Raw genomic sequence first — 12694 nt, 5'->3', positions numbered from 1 at the left:
TTTATAAATTAAAATATTTTTTTCGTTTTTATTTAATTATTCTTATTACTTTCATTTATTCGATTAATTTTACTAATATCAGAAATTTAAATAATTTCATTAATTCTATTACTTGTATAAATTTTATTAATCTTATTACTTGATTAATCTTAGTAATTTTACTAATTTTGTTATTTAGTCTATTTCTTTAAATTTGACTAATTTCAATAATTTGTTAATTTAATTATTCTTAAAAATTTGATTCATTTTATTCAACTCGTTATTTTTTCTCATGTTACAGTGAAAACCTGATTTTATCAGCCCCTGATTTTGTCTGCCCCGATTTTATCAGCTTCTTGACCCGATTTTGTCAGCCTCATATGAAAATTGATAGTTGGTAGTTTGATGGGTTCTAGCAGACGAACCAAGTGGAATTCGAGTAGATTCTTTCTTGAACATATTATCGAAGACTACATATTAACCGTTATGTGTCCGACGCGGTACCCGGGTACCTTTTAAGGTTTCAATTAATGAAATGTCTATGTTTTATCCATAGCTGGAAATTGACACTTTGTGACATCTTAGAACTTCACTAAGTCAAGCTTTTGGGTCAATAATATTGTTGATATAGTAAGGGGAGAAGTTAGGAGGGGCTCCTGAATTTTTTTACTACGTAACAGACAGACAAAACTGAAATGCCAATAACTAAGGTAATTTCCAACCGATTTTGATGCTTTTAGGTGTTTTGGATTCAGAAACTCATTCGCTTTTGGACTTGGTCAAAATAGATCGGTTTACTTCATTCGGTTCCCGGGAATCCGGATTTCCGGAAGCAGGTTCCAGTACTGGGATACTATTTGTGAACTTCAATGGAATACTAGCAATATGGGTATCAAAATTTTTGGAATTGCATCAGTAGACTGTATCTCGTGGTTTCGGAACCATTTGGTGATTTGACACAGGAACGGACATTCCGGAGCAGGTTCCCGTGGGGCCGTGGGTGGCCATTCCATTCCAATTCCATTTTTTAAATTGCCATAAGGTCCCGTAACAACAAATAACATACTTCCGAGACAATTTGAAGAGTTTTGATACTCATATTGCTAGGACATTATTAAAATTTACAAATCATACCCTAGTACTGGAACATTACTCCGAAAAATCCGGATTACCAAGCACCAGATCCATTCATCCGGTTCAATTTTACAAATCTAAAAGTGGACTGAATCCTGAATCCAAAAAATCTAAAAGTGTCCAAATCGGATAAAGGAAGCCACAGTTATGAGCATTTCAATTTGTGGGTACCCGGGTACCCACGCTGGCCTGTTAAAGGTGTTTTTTGTTGGACACATAACAGTTAAGAAGACTGATATCTCTTTCCTTCCCCAATACAAACGAGAAGCGACAGCAGTCTTCGTTATTTTTCATATCTTAGAAATCCGAAATATGCAAAAATAAAAAATTAAATTTTTAAGGGAAATTTAAACTTAGTAATTAGAAAAGGTTAAAGCTAGGGGCAAAAGAAGAATATTTTAAAAGCTTCGGTTCATTATCAAAAGGAAAAATATGTGTCCCGATTTTGTCAATGCCCCCTTTTTATTAGCATAAAACTCACCAAGGGGCCGAAAAAAAAGTGTTTGCTCTGTATTCATTTTATTCGCTTTATTTTATCTATTTATTCATTTTATTTATTGATTTATTCATTTTATCAAATTTTGTACATTTTGTTAATTTTTTTTGTTCTCTTTTATTTCTTTGATTCATTTTATTATTATTTTTATTTGATTTATTTTATTCGTTTTATTTATTAAGATCATAAAATTGTTTTTTATACGTATTATTCATTTAATTATTTTATTAATTTTACTCATTATATTAATTTTATTAATTGTTCTGATTTCCAAATCTGGCGAATTTCGTTAAATTTAACAGATCTATTTATTTTTTTACTTTCGTTAATTTTATTATTTTGTTGATTCTATTAATTTTATTCTCTTTATTTTTTATTAACTTTATTATTTTATTAATTTTCTTAATTGCATTTTCTGCATTTTTTCAATTTATTCGTTTTAGTCTTCAAATAATTCATTTTTGTTGGTTTTTGACACAAATGCTTATTTAAACCTTTTTGATGGTATCCGACGGGGCAGACCGATTGAAATTGTGAGTTAAGCGAAAGCAATTGTGTGATAAAATCTCCCCCCCCCCCCCCCCCAGACGCAGAATTCGAACCTACAACCCTTGGGACTTCGGCCGAATGCATAAACACTTTCCCAGGGATATGATTACGTTCCAGAAAGAATGAGTGGCTGACTGAGTTAATGAAGCCTGGCCATTTCTGGTCCCTTGCACAGTTAACAGAGGTATGATGGGAGCGAACCCGGCTTTCGAATTAAACAAATAATTCTAGACCAACATGTGAAAAAGACGTAAGTGCAAATGAAAGTCTCTCTTCGTTTACTTTCTCTTCCCTCAATTACTCGGCCGCTTTTACCTTTTTGCTTCTTAACGCTTAGTATAATACGCTAGGCGAAAAAAGAGGCGTCATATCGCAGGGAGAGTATACGGGTTTGGCCGTTGGGTTGGAATCCCAAGGGTTGCAGGTTCGAATCCTACCTCTGGGGGAATTTTTTCACACAATTTCTTTCGCTTAACTCACCATTTCAAACTATTTTCCCCGGTGGATACCATCCAAAAGTCGTTTTATTCTCCTTAATATTTTTATTTATTCTTTTCATGTGCATTATTTTTTTAATTAATTAATTTATTTTTTGAAATTGATTTTATATCAATTTTGCTACTTATATTGTTCAATCGATAACTTTTTTATTTTTTTTTTGCATTTGCTTCTTTATATTTGTTTATGTTTGTATATAAGCTATTCTTTGGATCTTCTATAACTTACTCAGTTTATTCAAGGTTTTATTCATGCAGGACTTGAGACAATATTCATCCTACTATTGCTTACTTCGCACGAGTTCTGCAAACTTATAACTGATACAGCAGTGATATGTTTAAGAAATGTCTCATATTACTGCTAGCTAAGTTAACTCGGATTTTTTTCAGTTTATTCGCTTTATTCATTGGATCTACTTTATTTCTGTTTATCAAATGTACAGTTTTAATTATTTTATCAAGTTCATTTATTTGACTCCATACATTCATTGTGTTCGGTTAATTGAATTCATGCATTTTATTCATTTCATTTTCTTCAGTCTTCATTTCATTCTTTTTATGTATTTTATTCATGTGATTGATTTTATGCATTTCATTTTTTTAATAAAATTTTCACTTATTTTCTTGCATTCATTTTGTTTGTTTCATTTATTTCGACTATTTTATTTCTTTTGTTTTTTATTATGTGTTTTTGGCTTTACTCATTTCGTTTTTGACATATTTTGAATTTCATTTTTTTTATACATTTCATTTAACAAGTCGATCACTGTAATAATTTCTTCACATTATGTTTGTTTTATTTTATTCATTACAAACTTAATTCTGTTTTATTTATTACTTGTATTAATTTTGTTTCTGTTTGTCATTTTATTTATTTCATCTTTTCCATTTATTATTATTATGTTGTGTATTATATTTTTTCATATTGTGTATTTTAGTTGTTTCGATCATTACAGTGCATTAATTTTGTTTTATTTTTAAAATGCATTTCGTTCATGTTATTTATGTGAAACGCAGTAAATCGCCTTCATTATAAGTTTCTTATGACTGTCCAAACTTTTAGATAATACGTCAAATTATTCGAATACAAACAAAAGATACAGAGGAAGGTTAAAAAGTGACTCAACCCTGATTTTCAGTAATTTCATTTATTTTATTGCTTTTTAATATTTTTTAATTTTATTCCAGTTTTTATTCGGACTCGAAACTGTGTTCACCCCGTTTTTAGTTGGGTGCGTACTTCACCTGGTTTCTGCAAACTAATAAATGAGCAAACAGTAATATGTGTAAGACATGTGTCATCTCACTGATAACTGAACTATATCTGGTACAATTATTTGTATCTTCAAAACTATTCATCAGAATCTAAATCAAATTAGTAGCGTCTTGTCTATAGGATGTTGCTTTCATTTGAGACTAGTTTTATTAAGGTTGGTTCGGCAATTTTAGAGAAACGCGAGTATATCAATTATATTCATGCGGACATTGTCTTAAATCGTCGAGCTGAAATGATTGATATATAAGACAAAGCTCCAGGGGCGGCGAAACACTTTACGCCCGAGTGGGTACAAAAGCATAGAGTGAGGGGTCCATTAGTAAGGATTTTTTTCCCTTTTCGCAATGCATACGCTTACATTACATTCACATTAAATCAGGTTCGTTTATGCAAGTGAAATTGTGGTACATCGATGTTTTCAAATGTGTGTAGTGCGAGATACATGCGTTGCACATCTAAGCAAAGCTCTCCAGGTCTCATCAAACTCTTCAGAGTTTCAGCGATTTAAATATCTTTCTTTTTTTAAAAACTTTCCTTCCGCATTCTATCTGAAGCACAATTTCGAACCCAGACGTTTCTCGTTGCGAAGTCTACAAACCACAGCAAAATTGTTCACTACAATTCGCACACCTACTGCTTCACACTTAAAGCATTGTCACCCTCTAAGACATTACCTTCTGGCCGTAATTTACGCAACAACTCATTTCACCAACTTCGCAGCAAATTATAGCCTACATCATCTACTGCCTTCAGGTCCCTAGCAACGTCGTCGTGCCACCGCGCCGCCGTCTTACCGATGCCGTGACTAATTTAGCAGCCTTTAGCTGGTGTACCGTAAAATTGAAGGCAAGTTCTTCCTACAGGCCAAAAGCTGATGGATACAAATTTCAAGGCGACCGGAGCTGGGGATAGGGAGTGATTTCAAAATTCTAAAATATGTCTCCCATTTGTTTCCTACCGAACAGAAACCTCATTCCCGCAAGATTTCATCTTGGCTTTGCTGAATTACAAAAAGGCTGTGACTGCCGCAAATTGGAAAACTTTAGTCATCCGTTTGTCACACAAAACTATACAAGGCACGGAATGGAATGGTGCTGGAACTGATTCTTCAATTCTTGGCACGGAACGAAATAATAAAAAGAGAAACAAAAAGTTAAATTTCCTAAATGTTGATCTTCTTCCGTAAATAAAATAAATCATCGGATGATACAAAACATGTTAATTAAACTGGTTTCAAGAAAAATCATATGCATATCAAAATTTATTGATAGCAACAGCAGAATGTGCTTTGGTAGTTCTGTGATTGTAAATTTCGTTCATATTTAAATATGTGGAGATTAGTTTAGTTTAGATGGAAAGCAACTTTTGCAATAAAACATATTTCTACTCGGCAACTGGCTTCGATCACCAGAAGAGCTGTTGAAATATCTATATGATCCAATATGATACCAAAGAGGCCACTCGTCGGGAAGCCAGATGTATGTACAGTACAGAGTACCATTTACTGGCCTGTTCAGTTGCTATCAAGTCTTGAGCACATATCTATATTCCCCCATTAGGTGTTGAAACCATACAAGTATTTCTCGAGTGCCATCCTAGTTTCCGATGCATAAGACGCAATACAAAATAGCCGACCAGCTTTTCGCCAACCCAGTTCGACTGATATCCGTGCGCTTCTTTCCTTTCATTGTGCTTACAGTTGGGGAATCGATTTATTGAAATAACATTTCAATATGAAGCTGTTTTCCTTCATCCCACCAACAGTCACTGTGCCATATTCGTTTTACCTTTTTCGCCCTCCGACGATGACTACCGGGCTGATTTTCCCCCGATCGAATCAGTAGGAGAAAGGCCATGCAACGGATTGAAAACTACCTGTTGATGGTTTCTCTTTGTGCATTGATTCGGAATTCTTTTCCCTAGCGTTCCCGGATGTCATACAAACAAGCTACCCTAGGGTGCGCGCGGGTTGAATACGGATAGTCTTGGGCGAAGAAAAAAATACCTCATGTGTGTGCACTTTTTAAACCATCATTTTCTGTCCCGTTTTCTTTTGCAGGTTCTGGGAAACGGATATTCGAACCGCTCGGACGGCTAACCGGACAACCATTAGGAGAAAGCGAACTGACGAGGCGGATATAATGTCGACGTGAGTATACCCAGAATATTTCGCTATTGGATTGGAAAACATGAATGAATAATGAACTATAAGTGGTCTAAGGCACCCAAGCGGGTTGGGATCGTATCGTTGCGCCGGAGTCGCTGGTTCAGTGGCTTTGTAGATAAATTCGAAGCTTCCGTTCGCCGTGTAGCATGTTTGATAGTGGCTTAGGCTGAAGCAAGTCCGCTTTCGCTTTCAATCAATTATGCAGGATTCACGTGTTTCCTTCCGAAGCCGTGTTTCCTTCTGAGGACGTGTGAGTAGTTAGTTGTCTCCAGATGTTTGTTGCATGATTATTTTGATGACAATGCTTTAGCGCATTTAGTGAATGTTATTATTTATAATTGGCATTTCCACGTATAGAACTCTCGAAACGTGCACATTGAGGATGAATAACTACTCCCACACGGCATTCGTCGATTCGGGTCGATCACGGAGTAATAACTACGAGTTTTACGGTCATCGTGTTCGGTAGACTGAGACACGGTTATATGAAAAAAATTAAATTTTGTCCGAGCAACTTTCTGGATTCCAATTTGGGTCCTAGAATAACTGTATTAATTCTAAGCTCGATTGGTGAAACTATATTTTTGCGCCCACGAACAGTGCATTGTTTCACTGGTCAATTTCTTACTAAAAACCCATATCGATTTATTTTTAGGAGGTAATGGGAGACTCCTGGTGGAATTATTTTATGAAAATCAATTTTCCCATGCGAATTCACATGTAAACTTTAAACCATGGGCGCAAAAATATAGTTTCACCGATCGAGCTAAGAATTTGCACGATTGTTTTAGGACCCAAATGTAACCCAAAAAGTTGGTCGGAGCAGGAATCTAATTTTTGTCTCACCCTAGCGCACAGTGGTCCAGAATACAAATTTAGCAGGAATTTTGAGACCTAAAAACCCGGTTTAAAAACTAAAGCACTTGGGGTCAAATTTTTTAACCCTCGCTTAACTATCAAACTAGGTCCACAGTACGTTTAAACCTGGCTTAAGCGCTAAGCAAGGGTGAAGAAATCGGCTCTTAGCCTTATTATGTTTTTGAAAAAGTTTTCAGAGTTTGTGAGCCCCTTCTTTTTGTTAAAACGACAGTTCTAATTTTACCAAGATCAAAAATTTAACTCTAATCATTCCAGATAGAGACATACAACCTTTAGTGAAGTTGAAGAGCGACAAGTTTTAGAAACGTTTGCTGAAGACATCAAACTCTGTCTACCAACTTTACAAACTCTACCATACATATCTAACTATTATCCTTGAAAAGTTATAAGCGCTTTTTCGCTTAAAGTACGGTCCTTTCGAATACCAATATCACTCTTTGGGGCAAACAAAAGATAACTTTTTTCAACCACAAATAAGGTCAAAATTCGACGCATAGTCGAGAATTTTTTTTTTTAAATATCGCAAAGTTGATTTCAAAAAATCAATTTTTGGTATTATGAGTTCTTATATCTTTTAAATAGTTGAAGGAAAGTTATGAAAATTTTGAGCCTAGTACTCACGGAAAACTAGAACTGGCAGAGTTATTAAAAACTGACTTAACATCCTACAGGCTAGTCTTTTGTCTTCTGTTGGCAGGGGTCGAGCTCAGGCAGTTATGCTCAAGTCTACTAACATGGCTCAACTTGTAAGTAGGGGTTAGTCCACTACTCGGGTTCTTGTTTGCCCGGCGTACCCTTCTTTTCAGGGCGGCCTATCAGGAATCAGAATATATTGGCTCAAATGGCACGTTCCCCGTACATAGTCGGGGATTTGTGCCTTGCCGTGTGTTTTCATCATTTCCTGAGCGGAAGGAAAGGACAAGGACGTGTGGGGAAGTAGAATTGGAAGGGTGGGAAAAATAACAGCACAAAACAAAAATAAACAACAGGTAAGTTAAACTCACAAGTAGTTCAACTTGCCTGCGAATAAGCCTAAAGCTCTTTACCACATTGGATAAGAAACTTTAGTATGTCTCTGAGTTTCAGTTGTCCAAACATGGTTTCGTCTATATAAGGACGGTCGAAGACTCGAAATCGCAATTGCGCTACCGCTGGACAGTTGCATATCAGATGATATGCGGTTCCGTAGTCGGATTCACAAAGATCACATGAAAAAGACTCAGCGCGCTGAATAGTTGCCATGTGATGATTGAGTTTGCAGTGGCCGGTTAAAGCCCTGGTCAGCATGCCGCAGTGGAGCTTCGAAAAATGTAAGAGATTTTTTGAAACCACTGGGCATGGTTGTTCTAGAAACGCCTTTGTTTGGCGACACGTTTGTAGATTTCTCCAATAATTGCGGTTCTCGGACGAAGCCCAGGACCGTATTTTTTCCCGTATCCAACTTGTCGAAATTGGCAGCGCGGGCTCAGGACCAACGAAGTCAATCGCTGAACCTGCCCTGGCCAATTCGTCAGCCCATTCATTTCCAGTAATACCGCAATGTCCGGGCACCCAGACAAGGTAGATAGTGTTGACAATGCTTAGTTCTTCGATTTGGGTTCGGCACGCGATCACTAGCTTGGACCGGGATTTGTCTGAGCTAAGGGCCTTGATTGCAGCCTGACTATCGGAGCAGAAGTTTATAACTCTGCCGGACAAACTCAGTTGAAGGGCCGATTGCACCCCGCACATAATCGCAAAGATTTCTGCTTGGAATACAGTACAGTATCTACCTAGTGAATGAGATTGTTCCAATCTCATTTCACGACAGTAGACACCAGCACCAGCACGTCCCTCCATCAGAGAACCGTCAGTGTAACAAACCACTTGCGTTTGTTGTTGTTTTTCCATAAAGCCAGACAACCACTCCTCTCGAGAGGGAATCTTCACATGGAATGTCCTGTAAGCAAAACCACAAGTGAGTGTAGTATCGCTGGGAGCAAGAATATCTTCACCCCATGTAACCATTTGTGACCACAATCGTGTATGACTGGTAGCAAGATCAACGTGATTACTGTTCCAAAGCCCAGTAACCTGCAGTCTGTATGCACATGATAGTGCTTCTTGTTTTAAGTGTATGTGTAATGGTTTGATATTTAGAAGTGCCTCAAGAGCAGCAGTCGGAGTCGTGGTGAAAGCACCAGTCAACGCCATGAGCGCCATTCTTTGCAGATGGTTTAGCTTTAACTGGACTGTCACCACCTCTCCCCTCTGCCACCACACAAGGCATCCGTATGACAGTATTGGACGTACAATTGTCGTGTAAATCCAATAGATGTATTTAGGTTTGAGACCCCAGGTCTTTCCAAAAGTTCGTCTGCACTGCCCCATGCACGCTTTCTTGACTCTGAACTCAATGTGAGCAGACCAATTCAGTTTGGAATCCAATATCACTCCAACGTATTTGACTTGATCCGCACACAGTAGCTCAGAATCAAAGAACTGCAAGGGACGAAACCCGGTTGTTATTCGCTTCTTCGTGAAAAGAACCATTGAAGTTTTGCTTGGGTTAACTGATAGTTTAATTTGTCGACACCACTGTTCGACAGCTCTTAATGCCTGTTGCATTAAGTCAAAGATTGTTCCGATACAAAATCCAGTAATTAGTATTTGGTAATCGTCAGCAAACCCGTAGGTTGGAAATCCAAGCTCATTGAGTTTCTTCAACAAGCCGTCAGCTACTAAGTTCCATAACAAAGGTGACAGAACACCGCCCTGAGGACAACCGCAAATACTCAACTTCCGTATCTCAGCCTGTCGCAGTGACGAGCAAAGTATGCGGTTACTAAGCATTGCGTTTATCCAACCTGAGATACATGCAGGTATCCCATGACCGCGCGTCGCTTCCAGAATAGACTGGAAGGACACATTGTCAAAAGCACCCTCAATATCTAGGAATACACCCAAGCTAGATTGCTTGAGCGAGAAGGCTTTCTCAATGTTGTAAACAACATCGTGAAGCAGAGTGATTGTGGATTTCCCACACTGATATGCATGTTGCATTTTGTGCAGTGGATATTCAACTAAACTAACGTTCCTGATGTGGTGATCGATTATCCGTTCCAAAGCTTTCAGAAGAAAAGAACTTAAGCTGATCGGCCTAAAACTCTTGGCTTCTTCATAGCTTGAGCGCCCCCCTTTGGGAATAAATCTAACAGTTATTTCTCGCCATGCTTTCGGGATATACCCGGTAGCAAGACTGGAAAGCAAAATCTTTTTCAAGACATGTTTAAGAATATCAAATCCCTTTTGCAGTAGCACGGGAAGTATTCCATCTTTTCCGGGTGATTTGTATGGAGCAAAGCTGTCAACTGCCCACTTGACCGATTCAGTGGAAACCAATGTGCGTTCTAACGCCCACGAGTCCGAATCACCAGAATGAGATCTGTGGACATTGTTCAACTCCGGATCGATACAACCTGGAAAGTGTGTGTCGAAGAGACAATTAAGAACATCTTTTTCGTCCGTCACATAAACACCATCTCTGGTTTTTAAGGAGTTCATCTGAAAATCATTCGATTTGGAGAGAATTTTATTTAATCTGCTAGCCTCGTTCAGACTAGAGACATTAGTGCATAGGCTTTGCCAGCCAGCCCGTTCTGCAGATCTAAGACATTTCTTATATGCACTACGAGCTGACCTGAAAGCCCTGGAGTCATCACGCTGACGCCGGTTCCAAACTCTTCTCATAATTTTCTTCATTCTTTCAAGCTCAGCCCTCCACCAAGGTTCCCCTAGTCGATTTAACAGCACGAAGTGGACAAGCTTCTTCGTAGGATGCTAATATGAATAAATTTGTCGTATCCACGACGTCATCTAAGTCGTCTAGTTGACTAATTGTTGGAAAATATCCATGAAATTTAGTCGCCAAGTTTTCCAAATAGAGGTCCCAGTTTGTAGATTTAGGATTACGATAAGACACCACATTGAAGGTGACGTCAAAATGATCGAAAAATATATATTTATGATGGGATAGAGACGGTTCAGTTTCATTTGGAACCTGCCAATTTCCCAGTTCATGCAAAATTCTATCAGAGCAAAGTGTTATGTCTAACACCTCCTCCCTCCCAGACCTCGCAAAAGTTGGTCGGCTTCCCACATTCAGAATATGGAGATTTGTACTACTTATGTACTCCATCAGTTCAGAGCCTCTCAGATTGATGTCTGAGCTGCCCCAAATGATGTGATGAGCATTCGCATCACTGCCGATAATGAGCGGAAGCCCATTTCTGCTACAATATGATACAACGCTTTTGAAATCATCAGAAGGAGATGATTCGTTATGCGGTAGGTATGCTGAACAATATATATATATTTTTTGTCTACGTTTCCGACAGTCAGTGTAACTGTGACAACACAGATATCGCGAGTGGTGAGATCCGATATGAGACACGCGTTAATAGCCTTATTTGCAAGAATACAAGCACGAGGCATTTCACGTGGGTTAGTCATGCTTGTCTTGTTGTAAGCAATGAAGGCAGTGTTAAGTAACTTTCCAAAATAGAAGTTTCCTTTATGGAAATACGGTCCTTGAACCAATGCTATGGAAGCTTTACCTTCCTGCATGAGTCGAGATAAATTCATAGTTGCTGTACGTTTATGTTGGAGATTGATTTGTGCTATTCTAACCATTGTTGATTACTGTACATTTCATCACCAACACAAATTGCACAACAACTAGAGGACACCAAGCGAGTTGGGATGTTAACGCATTTAGCGAGCCATATCAGGTTTAAATGGGACACGATCATCTGATTCCCACGATTTGCGAAGAAAATAATGGTCCACTGTGTCAGAGATTCGCATAACATAGTAACAAAATGCTCCGTGCGCGACTGGCATATTTTAGACCCTCCAGTCATTAAGTCCTCGGCACGGAACTACACCTTGACTTAGGATCTCCTACTTTCAGTCGCCTCCTACGACATGGGAGCAGGACTCCAGTGGCTCAATTCTAGGCCGGATACCACACGGCCTAGGATCCTTTTTTTCAGGGCGGCCTAGGTGCTTCTACAGAATTTCTGATTTTCGTAACAACAAAAAAAGGTAAACAAAACAAATTACTAAATTTACCAACTTTTATTTTCTCCAAAATCCTCACGCTGGTGCTGCTGCCACGTTTCTGGGTGGATTGTTTCTTCCGACCGGCCGGGACTACAACGACCGAGTTCTCCTGGAATGTCGTTGGATGCTTCGGCTGCGGTCCTAGGCGTTTAGCTAGGGAGGTGAGCTTGGCTCGTTTGTCGGAACCTCCCTAGCGACGTTGGCGACAAATCGCCGGATCGTCTACTCGCCGTAAACGATCCCGGAAGTCACCGTAGTGCTCTTCCCAGGGGGAACCTTTTTTCGCCCTGCTTCGTTCTCCTTGACAATTAGTTATAGAAGAGAGCTTGGTTCGTTTGACTTATCCTCTATAGCGAGAACGGCCGATGTCGTGGTTCCTTATTGTTAAGCCGGGGAAGCGATAGCATTCCTTTACACTTAGCTTACCACTATTGGCGAACCGACACCGTACACTTCACTAATGCCCGAACCACGGGCCAGCACTTTTGACGGTTTTAGCTTGCCGTCGCACGCGCGCGCTGAAATAATTTCCTATTGGCGGGAAACTGTCCCGAAAACAAAAAAAACTGATTGGGCGTCTGATCGATTCCGTGGTCCGTCACTATCTCCCTTAT

General features: G+C 38.8%; 2 protein-coding genes across 2 annotated transcripts in view; one reads left to right on the top strand and one right to left on the bottom strand.

Moving 5' to 3' along the window:
- LOC131679305 (uncharacterized) overlaps positions 1-12694 on the bottom strand; it is a 615352-nt gene that overhangs the window by 425392 nt on the left and 177266 nt on the right. The gene's annotated exons all lie outside the window — the stretch shown is intronic.
- Positions 1-12694, top strand: part of LOC131679306 (uncharacterized) — a 172644-nt gene that overhangs the window by 112482 nt on the left and 47468 nt on the right. The window contains exon 10 of the mRNA XM_058960014.1: positions 5991-6080. Within this exon, the coding sequence (XP_058815997.1) occupies positions 5991-6080 (90 nt within the window). The remainder of the gene's footprint in view (positions 1-5990; positions 6081-12694) is intronic.

Source organism: Topomyia yanbarensis, chromosome 2 (assembly GCF_030247195.1).
Source record: "Topomyia yanbarensis strain Yona2022 chromosome 2, ASM3024719v1, whole genome shotgun sequence".
In the NCBI taxonomy this organism is placed as follows: domain Eukaryota; kingdom Metazoa; phylum Arthropoda; class Insecta; order Diptera; family Culicidae; genus Topomyia; species Topomyia yanbarensis.
The sequence above is the reverse complement of the archived record's forward strand: the minus strand, read 5'-3'. Positions and strand labels throughout refer to the sequence as shown.